This window comes from Schistocerca americana, chromosome 1, assembly GCF_021461395.2.
Source record: "Schistocerca americana isolate TAMUIC-IGC-003095 chromosome 1, iqSchAmer2.1, whole genome shotgun sequence".
In the NCBI taxonomy this organism is placed as follows: Eukaryota; Metazoa; Arthropoda; class Insecta; order Orthoptera; family Acrididae; genus Schistocerca; species Schistocerca americana.
In genome coordinates this window covers 306496813-306516053 of record NC_060119.1, presented here as the reverse complement: position 1 = coordinate 306516053, position 19241 = coordinate 306496813, and the positions used below count along the sequence as shown (strand labels likewise).

At 38.4% G+C, this 19241-nt stretch overlaps 1 protein-coding gene across 1 annotated transcript in view; it reads right to left on the bottom strand.

Moving 5' to 3' along the window:
- Positions 1-19241, bottom strand: part of LOC124622174 (MAP7 domain-containing protein 1-like) — a 262531-nt gene that overhangs the window by 97073 nt on the left and 146217 nt on the right. Inside the window, exon 8 of the mRNA XM_047147822.1 lies at positions 13617-13826. Coding sequence (XP_047003778.1) covers positions 13617-13826 — 210 coding nt within the window. The remainder of the gene's footprint in view (positions 1-13616; positions 13827-19241) is intronic.

Sequence of the window (19241 nt, the reverse complement as noted above, 5' to 3'; positions counted from 1 at the left end):
TTTCCAGTAGGTTTACAAAAATTTGTAATCGCTAGAATGCAATCTCCGAGGAACTTTCAGAGGCTTGAGATTTTGAAGAAATGAACATTTGACAATACCTCTGTCATGGCTCGCACTAATGGCTTCTGGGATAGTTTAATAAAGGAAGCTATTGAAATAAAAATTGCCGCAAACACCCTGAATAGAGAAAGTGGCTTGCAGCTCAGCGCTGCGTGGGATCCAGCAATCGCGTGGTTGAAGAGGGCACATCGAATGCCGACTCAAAACATGCCCATATATGGCAATGTCACGGGCACCAGTGACATCACAGCCGGCAGCTAGCATATATAAGGGTGCACCAACAGCCCACTGGCAGTCATAACACTTGACAATGGCCAAGGAGTGCTTGGCCGAAAGCTCGTGTAGTTTTAAGCAATTGATGCGCTTGGAAACCCAAGAACATTTTATTCAATGTTATTGCTGCGAGACTCTGCATTCATACAATGAACATCCATGTTTGTACTAATAAGGGAATTGTAAATGTTCCTAATCAAAAGTCTCCGAAAGTTTTTGAGCCAAGGCTTTGAAATTTTGACACAATGTTGCATTGAAATACTCAAGAGTTTTTATACACCTTTTTTTTGTATGTAATATATAATTTTCTTATATATTTAATAATATGGAAACATTGTTACACAACAATCTCAAAAAGTTACACACACACACACACACACACACACACACACACACACACACACACACACACACACACACACACACCTCAACACATTCCCAAATTACAATACTATGTTGTGTCAGAATTTCAAAGCAATCAGTCAAGAACTTTTGGAGATGCACAATTTTGAAAAAAAAACAAACATTTACATTTATATAAATAATTACAAATCAACAATTTTCAGATATTTTCTTTGGCTTGTACTGTGGAACTCTATTTCTGTGAAATTTCATGACTCTAGATCAACGGGAAGTACCCTATAGATTTTGATGAGCGAGTTTGCGAGTTTCAAGATATGTGACATAAATGGCCGTATCCTTTGACTGTATTGACTTAAAAAGGTTAAGTTTTTAACATTTCAGAGGACCACTGACCTTAGTATTTTACATAAATTTCAACTTAATACCTTTACTCAACCCTGAGAAAAAGAGGTCTTAACAGACAGACAGCAAAACGATCCTAAACAAGTTCAATTTTTACTGACTGAGGTGCGGAATCCATAATACGTATGAGTGCATTTTTCAACATACAAAAAATTAGAAAGGAAACATAATGTTTTATTCTCCAGGCTAAGCAAACATTAGGGGAGGGGAACTCAATGACTCCTTTTTTCCCCCACATCTATTCAACCACTGCCAATGGTTACATAAGATTCTTCCACAGTTCAGTGTCTGTTGAATGCATCTTGTTAAAACAGAACATCTGCATACTTTCCTGAAATCTGAATATTAAGGAAATGGCTGCCTCATGGGGGATGATGCTGAGAATGCAGCTCATTCAAAGTTAAATGCCCTCTGTAAAGTTTCACAGATAGAAAACAGTTCCTCTACAAAGCCATCACAAGGGTACCTTTGAAAACCTCTCTCTTAAATACTATGCATTCAATTTTGTCTCTCTATTTGGTTATTTCACCACAATATATGCTTCACAGATTGTTAAATTTTTCTTCAGTTTGAATTTCATAGTCACAGACAGCTCACTGATTTTGGCTTTATGTCCATTAACTGCTGGTATCCTCATGACCATATTGTATAATTTAATTATGCGGCACAGTACTTCATTTACTTAATGGATGAAGACTGATTGTGCATAGTTAATCTTTTGAGGTTAGAAAATATGTCACATCACACTGTTCTTTCAGTTAAGTGATATATGTAAAATATGTCCACAGAAGAGAATATATTCATGAGCATCTAAATTAGACACCTTCCATTTAATATTTAATGCCTCCTTCATAACAATGAAAGTGGTAACGTATGGTAGCATGGAGTCCTTAAAACACCAGAAGTGTTGGGGATCAACCCCAATTTATGCCTGCTCAACTGCCATTCTCAATTACTGGAAACTGGTTGGAGTTGGGTCCAAGATTACACATCTCAGTCTATAGAACCCCGTATATGTCCAATAGCACTGAGATCAGGTGACTGTGGAGAGGGGATGCCAAGCAAGCACTTTATGTCCATAAAATGATTTTGAAACCATTCAGACAATTTGATTTGAGAGTAATGGTGAGCTGCAATGCCTTACTGAAGATACTGATTAGCAAATTAGTGGTGCAGACAAAGAAACTGATGCATGTGATTGAAGAGCAGATTCCGATATGTTAGCTGGAATAACAGGTGCCCCAGTTCTTCTTATGTAAATTTATGAGAATACCTCCATTAATTACATGAAAGATATGCTTCTGGCAAGTAAAATGCATTTTCTTAGTATTATTTTATTCGTACTGATGTCCTGCCACTGTCATTTTGTAATGATTCGTCAGCCTGTTTGTATTGTGGTACAATACAAGCATCAAATGCATGGTGAGCACAGATCAGTGAGTTGGGTGATGGCTTGTGTACCATATAGTGAGAATGTGGTTTTGAATATTATGGCTACTCACCATTTGTTATTTCATGTCATCAAAATAGGAAGAGTTTTACACACTGCACATTTGTTTACCGTTACAATCCATGCCAAATGACAGTTTTTCCCAGGGCTGTTTCTTTCATCGTATTATTTTTTACTGAACTCATAGTTCACTCTCAAGTATGGAAATCCCATTATGCACAATTTGTTAGTGTAGCCCATGCACTGGGCTTCTCGATTTGTTCATGACTAAATGTACTATTATTACCAGCACATGTCATTATAGAACAAAAATGTATATTAACACAATATATTGACACGATAATGTTTAAATCTGACAACTAGATAACAGGTCTTGGTGTAACTGCTATTTGTTTACAAACTCCTGAAGCAGAGCTCTGTAGATCTGGATTGGCAGAAGTTGGCTGACTTCACTCCAATATTGTTTTGTGTTGCTGCTGTAAACAATGGCCATCTAATGTCTATGTGGAACATAGCTGTTATGAACTGACTGCCACCTTGTGCCAAACCAGTAAGCACACGTACAGTGCTAACAATGTATGACAAAAGCACAGCTTGTTCTCCTTGCACTGGGTCTCTGCTTAGGCATCGAGTGTGCTGGGAGTAGGTGGGTAAAGCTTCTTTCATCCACTCCCCACAGCCCCTGATAATTCGTTCAGGATCTTGTGATCAAACTATATATGCAAGTCTTTCACACCACCTTTAAAAGCATGGAGTGAATGGTTCTTCACAATATGTCTTATTCATCTCAATGACCTAACATTACAAATTATCCCACAGTTTTGAGACAGAAACAGCACATGCATGTGCATATACATGTATGCATTCAGGCACTCACACGTGAAAAGAGAGAGAGAGAGAGAGAGAGAGAGAGAGAGAGAGAGAGAGAGAGAAAGAGAGAGAAACTTTTCATGAAAATTAATAACTGGTTATCTGCGAATGGACTGTATCTGATGCAACACATTTAATTCAGTAGTGCAGAAGATCTGACCACATCATTAGAAATAATGTACGAACAGAATATTCCAAATATTAGGTGTTCATACTGATAAGAACCTGAGTTGGAAGTCATACTTTACTCTTATTATTAAACCTGTAACCTTTGTGCTATGGATAATGCCAGAATTTGGAGATGAAGATGTCACAAAATTGTCTTACTTTTCCTATATTTATTCACAAATGACTTACGGCATCTTATTCCTGTTTAACACAATGAAAAAGAGGAAAAGGTGTGTGTTGCACAAAAATGTGTAATAAGGGTAATATAAGGGTCCGTTCTGAGATTCTGTTGTACACAGCTCCTTAAACAGTTGGGCATACTGACAACAGCTTCAAAGTACCTTTACTAAGTTTGTTGCCAACAAAACATTACAGCTTAAAAACAACAGGGCAAAAAACATTACAGCTTAAAAACAACAGTAATAATCTTAAAAATAGTACTACAAGGGGAAATGAGTTACACTATCCATAACTCAGTTTTAATGTGGTAGAGAAAGGGGTGAAATATTCAGCTAAAAAAATCTTTGACCATGTACCTGGTGAGGTAAATAATTTAACAAAATCATAAAATTTCAGACAAAAGCATAGAGAGAGAGAGAGAGAGAGAGAGAGAGAGAGAGAGAGAGAGAGAGAGAGAGTGAGAGTGTAAAAGTCTTAAGAAATAATGGAAAATATCAGCATGTTGACATATTTTTCACTGATACTATAACTTCAAAACTGACTATTTCTGTGGGATATTGGGTGGTTAGAATATGATCCAGCAAACATACAGATAATTAACTAGCTAACTGTGTCATTAGAACAAGTCATAATGGATTGTTACTATGCATTGCAGGTATAGCTTGTAATAAGTATCTTTGCTTGTAAATAAGTCTTTCAACATTCCTGAAGACACTCTTGCACGGCAGACCTGATTGAATCCAATTTGTGAATGAATGATGTAAACATACGCAATTACTGCATGGTGATGATGCCATCCCATAAAGTCAGAAGATTGGGGCCCTTTTGCACACTCAAAATCATAGAAAAAATTTCCCTAACCACAGTGTCTTTGTCAGAAAACCCTCAGTTGACAAGAACATTGCCTGCAAAGGTGAGAAAGAGGGTTCACCAAAGAATTTTAATTTTGCAAAGAGTTTCTATAGGATGCACAGTCAAGTGCAGCAGTTTTTTGATTGGCGGTGAAAATAAAGAAATTGCAATGAACAGCTGATTTGTGCTTCAATGGACCCTGTAAGCAGGGTGATTTAGCTAAGCTGTTCTCTTTAAATACTTCCAGAACCATTTAAGATATTGTAATTATATTGTTATCCAGATAAATTTTTTGAAAGTCCTCACTAAATAATATACAGTATCTTGTCATAGTTTTGTTAACTATGGAGGTATTAGTATTAGCTTAACTTTTAACAGAACTACAGTAGTTTATGGTGTTACTATTTAGATCTCAAAGAGAAGAATTCAACTGCATTCCACATTCCAAAACATGATACATATTCTCAAAGAATATTTAGAACTTTGGATTGTCTGTTTTGGACATAAAAGCATTGTTGTCTTACATAGAATCTCCTGGTTTCATACCCACATAAAGAAATATGTTACATTAGAGGAGGAAGGGAAAGTGTTGCACAGCCACGATACTGGTGTAAAAGGTGTGCAGAGGCATTGGCTTTCTACTCTGTCTCTCCGGTTCACATGTACTGATTGCTGGCAACTACGAGGGGGGAGGGTGGGGGGGGGGGGGGGGGTTGGGGAGGGGGTTGGGGGTGGGGGAGTGTTTTCGCAAACTAACAGAAATTAGATTTTTTTCTTCGTTTGAAAAATACAAATAGAGCAAAACCAGAATATCTGAATGAAATGCACAAAGGTGTCCTGATGGACAGTGTCCAAGAAACAGAATGGCAATTCAGGGAATGTGTAAAAAAATTGTTACTGGAAGGGCATTGGAATGCAATGCAGAGGTTAAGGGGCATACTTGCTGTGAGTAGTATGAATGTAATAGGCGTTAGCCAGCTGTTGCTCATAATGTGCGTGTTAGCACCTGAGAAATTGTAGCTGCAACTTGAATAAGTCAGTCCAGCATTGTTTGCATTTTGCATGCAGACAGCTTCCATCCACATTACATGCCACTTCAACAACTGATTATCATCACGTGTTACAGAAGACTCATTGTACTTAGTTTTTTGGTTCTCATATGACATCAGGAGAATAGGTTCTTTCTGCAAAGAATCCCATTCCTACTGATAAAGCAACCTTTACAAACCATGGAAAACTGCATGTAAAAAATATGCTATACAGAGCTACTGAAAATCTGCGCTGACTGAGGCAGGTTGAATGTTTGAGGCAGTGGGATGTGAACATTAGGTGTGGTATTTTTGGAGACCATGTACCTGGCCTTGACTTCATTGAAGAAACCTTAATGGGTAGTAGATATGCACAGCTCCTTACAGAAATCTACAAGCTGTGTTAGAGGAAGTATCATTTAAAATATGAAGGGGGATGTGGTACCAGCATGATGGGTGCTCAGACCACTACTTGCTTGTGGCTAGCTAAGCACTCACTCACTTCTTTTGTGGTCACTGAGAAGGACATAAAGGCATTATCAGTTGTACTGCACATTTGGCTGATTTTCAGTGAGAGTAATGAATTTGAAGGTTATCTTTAAACTATCCAGAAATCCTTGTGCCATTAACTGCATATATTTATTGCAGTAATAGATGGTAGCCATTTCCAACACCTGACGACATAAATGGAAGTTTTTGGAAGTGCCAGTGACCACTTTCTTTTGTGACAATATCTGTTACTGTCAATGACATAATTTGCATCTTCATACAAAGGTATTATTTAAAAACATTTATACCTCAATTTCTTGTTTTACAAAGCTATTCCACGTGACAGAAACAAAGCAGAAGTGTAAAATGTAAACTTTCACAGCCAAAATTGTCACAATTAATAAAATATTCTGGGCTATTATGACATAGTCAAATGGGTTTCACTTTAAAATCTGACATTTTGCCCGCATCTGTGGAGAACATTTTCAAGGAGGATTGTAGCTTTGTTGAATGTCCAATTCACACCCTGGCTCACTACTGACTACAGCATCCATGCAGTGGTGTGATACATGTTTTGAATATGTGGGTGCAATTGGCCATCATCCGCTGTTATTATCATCGCATGGTGGAAGACTGGTACACACATTCTGCAACACTGGATCCAAATTTCATTCAATTTCACACATTCCTCCTTCCTATTGAAATTCCTGGGGTGTTTCAAAATCTCTAAGGCCTCTGTGTAGAGCCTTTCATGGTATCCGCTTGTGGCCGCCAGTATTTGAGTGCTATCAAAATGAATGTGGTGGTCTTCTGGCTGTAAAGGACATTCTGCAACAGCTGATCTGTCAATCTCACGTCTTCTGCAATTGCCTTTGTGCTCTTTGAGTCGTTTTTTGACACTTATTTTTGTAGTATCCACATATGCCTCCCCACAACAACATGGAATCCTATAAATTCCAGCTTTTTCTAGCAGTTGGCGAGCATCCTTGGCCAATTTCAGGTAATCTTGTATCTCCCGTGTGGGTGTGTAGATTACCGCAAGATTCCGCTTTTTCAAGATTTTTGCTATGCAGTCTGTCACACCCTTAACAAGTGGTAGGAAAACTTTCTATTTCACTGGTGCTTGAGCATTGCTATGATTGGATGCTAGTGCTGCAGAAGATGTGTACCAGTTTCCACCATAGGATGATAGTAACAGCAGATGATGGCACTCGACAACAGTCAATTGTACTCGCGTATTCAAAACATGTGATGTCATGCAACTATGCGGATGCTCACAGAAGCTGAATTTTGCTGTAGGCAGTAGCGAGCCAGGGTGTGGCACAGACATTCAACAAAGCTTTTTTTTTTTTTTTTTTTTTTTAAAAAATCATAAGGCTAGGGCTCCCCGTCGGGCAGACCTGCAGTCGATGAGGATGATAGGATGATGATGAGGGCAGCACAACACCCAGTCCCTGGGCAGAGAAAATTCCCCGACCCAGCTGAGAATCGAACCTGGGCCCCTAGAAGACTGACAATCCATCACGCTGATCATTCAGCTACCAGGGGCGGACAACAAAGCTATGATCCCCCTTGAAAATGTCCCCTGTAGATGGGGACGAAACGTCGGGTTGAAATCCATTTGACCACAACATAATAGCCCAGAATATTTTATAAACTGTGAAAGCAGAAGTGTTAACTGGTGAATCATCCTTTGACAACCTGTCCTTTACCTTCCAGTTGGTAAGATGGTCACCCAAGAGTGATTATTATTTTTTTAAACTAATTATTTCTCAACTATTCTGAATTTGTAAGTAGACTCTCTTAGTCATGTAAAGGTGGAGTGTCTCATCAGCCAAACACAAACACAAGCTTCCACAGAAGATAACAATCTGTTTGTTATTCAAAACAAATCCACCATAATATCCAGGAACAAACAATGGAAACTCCAGGCAGGAATATCAACAATGTACAAAAAAATAGATTGCTACTTACTGTAAAGATAACATGCAACATTGCAGACAGGCACAATTAAAAGACACTTAGCACAAGCTTACCACACAGGCAAGCACACCTCGTGTACAGGACGGCCAACTCCTATTCTGACCTGAGCTGCAGGAATTGGTGCTCATGTCCGCGTGTGGTGTGCATGCTTGTGTGAATGAATTATGTGTGTTTCTTTTTTTCTGACAAAGACTAAGGATGAAAGCTTATGTGTACGTGTCTTTTAACTATGTCTGGCAGCAACTTACTGTGTTATTTTTGTGGTAAACAGCAATCTATCCTTTCCTACATTACTAATATCCATAAACCTGTTTATCAGAATTTGGAGAGTAAAATGAGGTTGATTTAATCTCTCTGCGTTACATAACACTTACAAGAGAAATTATGAAGGCTATCCATAAATTAACCTCCAACTGACTATTAAAAATAAACAAATTCTTGCATTTTCACAGTGCTTGCACAGTTGGAAAAAAGAGACTTTGAAGGTCACATTGCATCAGTCAGCTCTCTGGTGTTTTGATCAGAAGCAGGAGGCAACGCCACCAAGATTTGTTGTTAATTGCGTCATGTATATGGGGATGAGGTTATGAGGTTATGAGTAATCGTGTTGTGAGAGAGTGAGGCAGAAAATTTAAGACTGGTTGCACAGATGTGCATGATGAAAGTGGTTTAGGAAGACATTCAGATGAAACCGATGAATTTGTGCAATGTGTTGACAAAATTGTGCATAGAAGAAATCGGGTCACAATTTCTGAACCTTCTGAAGATGTGTCTCAGATTTCAAGGACAACTCTCTTGAACACAGGCACAGAGATGTTTGATTACCATAAGTTTTGTGCACAATGGATACTAAAATCTGTAGCCGATGCTCACAAGATCGGAAGAATGAGTTTGGCTTTGACATTCCTCCAGTGCTACCATGAAGATGGCAGGAATTTCTGAACATAAGCATGAGTCTGGAAAAGACATGTACTTGAATGCTGAATCTAAGGAAAAGTTGTATATGCACACTCATTCCCCCAATAAGCACAAAAAATTCAAGCAGATGCTTTCAAAACACAAAATGATGATTATAGGTGCTTGTATTTGCAAAGAAATTTTGACAACTGATTTAATGAGAGTAAGGTGTGTTTATTGTGAGACTCTTGTGAAACTCTGAAGGTCAATCTATAACACGTGGCACATGATGATTACCAAATGAATAACTTTCCTTCATTACATTATTCAATAAGTTATTCATAAAAAAGTATTGTATATCAGGAGTAAATCTAATGATTGTCTCTAACTAGAAGTCTGTAAATGTATGTGTATACAAATTGGCTTATTTTAAATAGGTCTAAACTTGTAAATACTTTGACATGTCCTATATCCCTGTAAAAAGAGATCTATGGATGAATAATGCTGCTGCTGATGATGCTGCTGCTGCTGCTGCTGCTACTACTGCTACTACTACAACAACAACTACTACTACTAACCACAATGTATGACCCCAGAAAGTACAACTCAGGCTTTTGGGCTGGATGATTTTTCTATATCCCTCCTAAAGTCTTGGCACCAAGCAACCTTCATCGCTTCCACCGAAGGAAGGCCTAGCTGACTACTCAGCACTTCTCAACTGACACTGAACTCAAGGAGCTTCCTGGCTGAGGCACAAGGTGGTATTATTCTTTGATTAAGGGATAAAGAAGTTGGTTTCACAGTACAAGATGTGTTTGAATTTAGGTGTGGCCATGTGGAGAAGTAATATCAACACGTAAGAACAGCTCGTATATTTTTAAAAATTATCTCTTTTTTCCTTTTTTAAAATACAATCATATGTTAATTTAGGAATAGCCCCTACAGCATAATTCCATTTGAAAAAACAAGTTTATATGGATATCTCTGTAATTAAAATAGCTCTGATAAGAGACAAAACGTAAGTGCACAAAGTTGATAAGCACACATTGTGCTAAAAACTGCATACCATTCATGCCATTCTATGCAGTAGAAATATGGGATGCAACAACATGAAAAAATTCAAGTACATTACTAATACTCCAGAAAAAAAAGCAGTCAGAATTACTTCTGGTGAAAAATCCAGCGAGCCACGTAGTTGCTTATTTACTGAATTCAGTGTGCTTGCATGCGCATGAGCACATGCACCCATGTACATGCCCGCAAGCACACACACTTGCAAAAACAACAAAACCAAACTTGCATTGTGACCTGCACTTAAACAAAAACAGAGCACTAATATACGAAAAAAGTGCACTTCAAGCTGGTCTGAAGATGGCCAATGACTCTTCTTGAAATCACATGCTCCTTCTTACTACCACTTTAAACAAATTCTAACAGAAAATACATTTTTTGTCTAGAAGAGTTCCTTGTGTTCACGTCAAATAAATAGAAAGTTTCATTTTTTCTGGTATTTTAGTTTCATGAAGTAACTTCCAACAAATCTGCCATAATAAGGAAGTCCTTGTATATTAAGAAATGTAAAATACATCACTAAACATGGAACCTGCAGCCGGCCGAAGTGGCCGTGGGGTTAAAGGCGCTGCAGTCTGGAACCGCAAGACCGCTATGGTCACAGGTTCGAATCCTGCCTCGGGCATGGACGTTTGTGATGTCCTTCGGTTAGTTAGGTTTAACTAGTTCTAAGTTCTAGGGGACTAATGACCTCAGCAGTTGAGTCCCATAGTGTTCAGAGCCATTTGAGCCATGGAACCTGCATATTTACTTTGGAAAACCTTTAGTGTGTAAATTCTAAATTTTAATATCTTACCAGATGCCTTCAGCAGAATAATCTGTATGACATCCTGAAAATGAATTATATTAGGGACTGTATTTATTATTTGATGTTCAATAATAATAATAATAATAATAATAATAATAATTATTATTATTATTATTATTATTATTATTATTATTAAATATTGCCAATAGCCTTGCCTCAGTGGATAAATTGGTTCCCTTCAGATCACCAAAGTTAAGCACCATCAAGTGTGGCTAGGACTTGGATGTCTGACCATCTGAGTTGTGCACTGTCAATGAACAGGTTGTACTCTGCCCTTGTGATGTCAATTGAGGAACTACCGTATTTACTCGAATCTAAGCCGCACTTTTTTCCCGGTTTTTGTAATCCAAAAATCTGCCTGCGGCTTAGAATTGAGTGTAAAGTAAGCGGAAGTTCTGAAAAATGTTGGTAGGTGCTGCCACAACTAACTTCTGCCATCGAATATATGTAGCGCTACACAGGCATGCTTTGCAGGCACAAAGATAAATACTGGCGCCAAAACCTCTGCGTCAGTAAATAAATTAAAAGAAAAGGTAGAAGAATGTAAACATTATGCCATGTATTCTTTCGTGTTTGCTGCTCTCACATGTAAATCCTGTCTGCCTAATTAACTTCGAAACTAGAGTGAGACAACAGCAAACGCGGAAGAATATACATATCATGTCATGTTTATATTCGTATTATTCTTATGCTGAATAGTGATACAATCAGAAATGAAGCACGGCAACTGACTAGACTTTTAAATCTAAGATGACTCTAATTTGTGTGCTGAATGCAATGTACTAAAGAGGCGTCTGCAAAGAGATTCAAACGAAGAAAAATTTTCGCTAAACTCTCGTTCAGAACATCATCTATCGTATGCAGTCAATTAGTTGGTTTTTGTTGATCATTATCAAAGAAAGCAGCAGTGTAAGTAACAACAAATAGCAGTCTTGCCATTGTTTCGCTTATGAGACAATTCCTCTCTCTTCTTTTTATTGTAAGCCTTGGTAGCGCACACAAAAGCAAGCCATGCTGCGAGCGGCGACAGGTCGTAAGCACTCATTATCAGAATGCGACAAACAATGCACGACACATTAAAATAATGCAGTTTCAGCTTAGAGTGATGTAAACACCTACAACAAAGAGAATGACACTTATCAGATCAAAGCAAAATAAGCAATCGATTCAAACCAAACAAAGCACATGAAAAAGGAAGGGTACCCGTACAAATAAGGACGGAGCACTTGACACACAGCAATGGCTACTTGGTAAAGCTTAACTGTTAAGCTTACGACTCGAACCAAACTACTGTAGCTGTATCTTCATCTAATCGACCTAAATTGTGTCTCATGTTACAATGGACCAACTTTGTTTCGATTTGGAGGTGTGGTCTAAAACTTTTCTCTCCCCTTGAATTTCGAGTCTCAAATTTCAGGTGCGGCTTGGATTCGGGAAAAATTATTGATTTTGAGTCTCATTTTTCAGGTGCGGCTTAGATTCGAGTAAATACGGTACTTGATTGAGAAACAGCAGCTCCAACTCATGAAAACTGACAACAGTCATGAGAGTGGTGTGCTGACCCCATGCCCCTCCATATCTGTACCCGATGTTGCCTTTGGGCTGAGGATAATACGACACTCTGTCAGTAATATTTGGCCTTCTAAGGCCAGTTTGGATGGAGAGGTTTATTAGAAATTGATTATTCTTTTGGCAGTTCTTCATTTCCAGCAGCATTTTAAAAAATTCTACACTTGAGTGAGCACTCTATTAAAACAATCTGCAAGTTTTTTGCTTTACCTGAACTCAGTCTCTCATACCTTTCTGCCTTTCAAAGGAAATGTTCTTACTGGTAGAGGTTCCTTTACAAAGATGCTGATTAGAGGAACTTTTTCCATAGTTCTAAGTGTTTAATAGGTGCACAGTTAAACTGAACCACATGGTATGCATCCCCACTCTTCTAATAACAGAGTGAGGAACCTACACTTACCTTCTATGTGAATGCTGCCTACTTTTATCAGGTAAAAAGTACATAAAAAATATGATGATGTAAGGTGGTCACCGACTACACAATGGTGCTCATTTGAACACTATTTTTACTGCACAGAGGGTGCAGTAGACATTCAAGTGTGTGATTCTGTTATTCTTATGCAAAGTTTATGTGTACATGTCATGACTATCATTAGTTTTTGGAGCTGAAGAGGTATTTCATTTGATTATAATTGTCAGATCCAATATCGGCTGACAATTTGTTGCAGAGAATAACTTAAAGATGCCCATATATCACATTCAAAGAACTTATCTTTAGCATGAAAACAAGACTGTGGTCAAAGTTGTCTAGTAACCTATTTTGACCTTTCAAATGCATTAAAACTTAGGTGGCATTAAAAATTGTGTCTCAGAATAAAATATTGCATAGCTACTTTCCTGACTCTACATCTCAATTTTCTCAATATCATTCGGCTAGCTACTTCTCTCACAGATTATTCACGAACTTTTACCTCACTGAGTGAAATTGCTCTTGTAAACCTATTATTAATGGGACATGCCAAAGACTCTTTCAGATGGACAGATAGGTAGACTGAGAGAGATGTAAAAGTAAAAATGTTCACTAAAGTGCAAGAATTCTCTATATATTCAAAACACTATCATTTTATACAATACCAAATAAAAGATTCTGGAAGAGCAGACTGAGTAAAGCTCAAGCACTACAATAATCTCCTTTACTGTCATTCTTACATACCCAAAACTCTGTGACCTCATTTCAACATCTTTGTCACCTAATGAAAGAGATTTCTGAATTTCTGACTCCTTGTTGTCCAGCACTTCATTCTCAGTTTGTGTTCCTGTTTCTTCCCGTTGGCCTTCTTCTCTTGAAGCCTTTTCTTGGTTTTGGTTTTCTGGTCCATTAACTGGACTCACAGATCTATGAGGGTGCAGCTTCTGTGGGTCACTAAAATGAAAGAAAGAAAGTCACATTGAGAAACAAAGCTTTTGGATGACTTGACTCAGAAAAGCTAGAGTCTTCTCCAGGAATTGATGAATGCATAAAATAATTGAAATGAATTAACAAAGAGCTTATTTTTTGCACATGTTCTGAAGAAAGGTGAAGGGGGCAGAAGGTAAAATGCCAAGAGATGTTGCTAACCAGTAGCAACAATATGTTAGATGATAGTGAAGTTTGCGCATTGAAATTCCTGCTTTGGTTCTTGAAGTAAAGTTTAAATGAGTGAATTATAATTACACAGTTGAAGCAATCTGTAGATTAATTTAGTTCAACAATGTGCAATTTATGCAAACAGGGGAATGTTATCCCAAAGAAAAATGGTGTGTAGGGTTTTGCTTAGAAATATAGACTTTAAATATGGTTTACCCAGACTTGTAAGTCATAATGCTATGACCCCGTAGCATTCCTCTTTTTAAAAATAATTTTAATTTTTTTATATTTTTAACTTTATGGTGTTTAAAATTTTGTAGACAGTTTCATATACAAAAGTATCATAAATCGTGTATCCAAGAATCCTATATTATAGGACAAAAATTGTCTCTCATCAAGATAAAATGAGATTTCAATAGAGGTAGTCAACAGAGGATATGGGAATAGAAAAATCTGTACAGGAATGTATATATAAATTTGGTAAATTACTTATATGGTGGAAGACTATTAATAAACATTAAATATCCTTCCTCAAGAGCTACATTAGCCATTCTGCTTCTTGAGGTGTACACACAATGGAAATTCTGTGCAGTTCCAAGATCAGACCCATCTAACAACAGTCTTTCAGTATTTCACAAATTTAGCTCTCATCATCCAATGATATATGAAAACGATTGTTTAATCTGTGATTTAAAAAATAACATCTATTAAACTGCATTTTAGTCAATTTTCTGCCGAGATCTACCAAGCAGTTGAAAGCATTCCATGTTACATTCTTTATTTTCCCCTATACCAATGATAACATTTAGCTGGTGAGTGCTTTCCCAGAGTTGGCTGTTGTTATGATCTTAGGCATCTGTGTTTTGAGGGTCTTAACGATCTGCTCGGCTTCCGAGTTGGATGCAAGATAAAATGGGGTGTGGTCAGGTGCTTAATAACATTGTGCTGACAAAAATCTTGAAAAACAGATGATGTGACCTGACAGTTACTGTCAGAAACCAGGGTGAAAGGTGTCCCATATATTGTGTATATGATGTAGAGGGTACGGATGGTAGCTGCTGTGGTGCCGATAGCCATTCATCCCACATGTGAAAAGTCAGAGAGGATGTCAACAGCTAGCAGTCTCATTGCTCTCTGGAATGGTCCAGTGAAATCAACATGCACCTTTGGTCTGGGGCAATCACGGCATGGTACAGTGTGCAGTGTGGACAAGCTTCAGCATGTGGGAGTGAAGCATGGTAGGAACTAGCATCTGGCATTCAAAATTGTCCACAGCTAACATCAAAATGACACCATCTGTCAGGTTACACCTTTGCCACAATAAAATGTAGGTGCACCATTATGGGTTGGTGTATTTGGCTTGTTGTATGGCCAGCACTGCCATACAGCAGACAACACACTGGCTGGGCTGCAAAATAAGGGGGAAAATGTGCTTGCGTGCTGCCTGGTGCATCGATAATAGATCTCGTAGATATAGTTACCAAGGAACAATGTCCACTGTTGCAGCTCCTGCACCATCTAATCAGGAAGTTTCAAATGGGGAATGAACAGCAAACTGAAGGACTTGTGATGTGTAATCATCTGAGACTTAGTACCATAGATATATACATGAAACTTTTAACACCATATATGATAACTAATGCCTCTTTCTCAATTTGCAAATAATGCTGCATTTCAAGTTCAGATCCAAGCACAATGGCTTGTTCTGTGCTGCCGGCATATTTGTGGAACAGCACTGCACTAATGCCATGATCTGATGCTTCAGCAGCAAATATTAATTGTGTGACCAGATCTAACATTGCTAATCAAGAGGTTGGCTTAAGGAACTATTTATGCAAGAAAGCTTTCTAGCATCGCTCTGCCCACACTGATTTACTGTCTTCTTATTACAAAAGTGATGAAGTGGAAGGGAAATCTTGAATATGTTGGGTAATAAATTTTGCATAATAATTTCTTTTGCCAAAGGATGACTGTAATTCTTAGAGGTTCCAAGGAGACAGTAAGTTAGCAATTGCACCATGAGTCTGTGTGGGCAGGAGCCCATCTCTACTTAGTGTATGTCCTAGACACTTTACACTTGGCTCAAAGAAACTTCATTTGTAAAGACAACAATGCATGCCATGGGCTTGGAGACACTCAGACAACAGTTGCACATTGTGCAGTTGCAGCTCTGACGTGTGCACGGTATTGTAAATAATTGACAAGTTGGGGAACCTTGGATGAGCTGCTCAAGCTATCTGTGAAATATCACAGGAGCACTTATGACTCCACATGGCACTCTGTTATAATGATACATGCCAAATGGCATATTAATAACTAAAAACTGTTTCAACTGATCATCTACAGGCAACTGTAAGTAGGCATCAGCGAGTTCTATCTTTGAAAACTAATGGCCCCCAGCCAATTTTGCCATCAATTCCTCTCACCTGGATATTGGATACAGATCAACATTTGCTTGTGCATTAATGGTAGACTCAAAAACACCACAAATCCTAAGTGATCTATTTAGTTTCTTAGCTACAACCATCACTGGTTTGTTGATTTGGGGGAGGGAACAAATAGCGAGGTCATCAGTCCCATTGTATTATGAAAGGAAGTCGGCTGTGTCCTTTCAAAGGAACCATTCCAGCATTTGCCTGAAACAATTTTGGGAAATCACAGAAAACCTAAATCATGATGGCTGAACACAGGTTTGAACCGTTGTCCTCCTGAATGTGAGTCCAGTGTGCTAATCACTGCACCATCTCACTCAGTATGACCTTGGGTGTTGGGTACTGGGTTGATGATATTGGGGATGTTATTCCCATGCTTTGCAATCTAGATCTGTTTTAACTTGATCACAAACAGTAAAAGGCACTGTGCTCTACAAACTTATGTACTGCTGATCACTTTAAGGGTAACGGGATTGGAAATCTGTTGCGCAACATAATGTGGGTTCAAACAGTTGTTTAAATTGCACACATAGTTATCAAGTTCTGTGAATGGTGTCACAGTTGCAACTAGATTCACTTGATTTTGAGATTGGAAACCAAACTGTACTAAAGCATCAAAGCCAAAAATGTTAGTTGTCATCATCCAGGAGTTGACTATTAGCAGGGTTAGTCGTCGAGCTAAATTTTTATACTTGCTTGGACTGATATATGGTCGTGCGGTGGAACCCACTCTGTGGCGAGGGTACCACAAATGTGAGGAACTGATGTGCCAGTGCATGCCCATCGTGATCAGAGACATGGTTGCACATGTGTCTAGCTGGAAATCTGCCACTGCTTTATTAATTTCCAGCTGCAGCATGAGCTTCTGCATCCCATCTGCTGCTGCTATGGGCACTGGCAAGTTAATATGTAGTGCCAATGGCAATTGTTTTTGTCACATGCTAGCCGAGGCAGACCCTTGCAAGATGCCCTGGTTTGCTGCCTGCAAAACAGATGACATCACAGAAATGCCGTTGATACAACAGTCGGCAATCGGGACACAATTTTATGGAACGAACATTTCTGGGATCCTTCAACAACAATGGTGAGAAAAGTAGTGTATGAGTCTCCACACTCACTTTGTGACATGTCAACCGTGAACAGAGTACTTCTGTTTATGCGTGTCTACCAGTAATGAGAACGGTGAACTGCTAACTACTGCACCAACTGCTGAATCACATGTCACTTGATTACTGGACAAATGTGTGCTCAGTAAATTGAATGAAGCTTAATGGAAGTCACCAGTTTATTGTACAGCATGACAGTGACTAACACTACTATCAAAGTTGACACCAAAAGTATCTCTCTATACATAAAAGGCAATGTCCTGACTGACTCATCATTCCCCAGCCCAAACCACTAAGGATAGAAACTTAAAATTTGGAGAAGGTGCGTATCTTATACAGGAAGCATTGTTTAAGAATAGATTTCTCGAAATTCCAATACCATGGGAGTGAGACAGGGGATGAAGAGGTTTTTTTTTTATTTCACTATTACAACAATTTTGAAGCTAGATCTACGAAAATTGGTATTTGGTTTCTCAGTCAGAAAAAAAGAACCATGTGTTTCAGTATTTTTGGAAATTTAGCCCTATATGGTTGAAATTGCGAATGAAAGTGTTTTTTTGGAAATATGTCATTATTAAAGAACTAATAAAGTATTTTTAAAGCTACATTTACGAACATTGGTGGTTGACTTCTCAGTTACAAATAAAAAAATTCATGTTTCAGTGTTTTTGAAAAATGAACCCCTAAGAGGGTGAAATAGGGGATGAGATTTTTTTATGAAAACAATGCTAATTCTATGAAAATTTAAATTTGGCTTCTCAGTTAGAAATTTAAAAAATACATGTTTCACTGTTTTTGGCAGTTCAACCCCTTTGGGGATGAAAGTTTTTGTGGAAATATTTCACTGTGCAGGCATTTTTCAAGCTAAAACTATGAAAATTTGTATTTCACTTCTGTATTAGAAATAATACGTATGCATGTCACTGTTTTTGGAAATTCAACTCATAAGGGGATGAAGTAGAGAATGAAACATTTTATGATAGCAGTTTTAAAGTTAAATCTTTGAAAAATGGTGTTTGGCTTCTTGGTTAGAAAGGACAAAATATGTGTTTCACTGTCTTTAGGAACTCAATCCCTAAGCAGTGCAACAGGGTTAGACTGATTCACTGACTCATCACCGCCCAGCCCAAATCACCAAGGATAGAAACTTGAAGTTTGGAGAGGGTGTGGATCTTATACTGAAGGCACTGCTTACCAAGGGATTGTCCAAAATTCCACTCCTAAGGGGTTGAAATAGAGGATGAAAGGCTCCTCTCCCACCTGAAACCTTTCTTGTCACCATAGATGCTACATCCCTTTACACAAACATCCCACATACCCATGGTCTCTCTGCCCTTGAGCACTACCTCTCCCAACGCCCACCCAAAGATCTTCCAAAGACCTCGTTCCTTATCACACTTACCAACTTCATCCTCATCCATAATTACTTCACTTTTGAAGGCCAGACCTACAAACAAATCAGGGGAACGGCCATGGGAACCAGGATGGCTCCGTCCTATGCCAACCTCTTCATGGGCTGCATGGAGGAGGCTTTCCTGAAGACCCAACAGCTGCTTCCCCTGGCCTGGTATAGGTTTATAGATGACATCTTTGTGGTCTGGACTCATGGTGAAGAAACACTCCTTAATTTCCTCCATAACCTCAACTCCTTTTAGAATCTGAATTTCACCTGG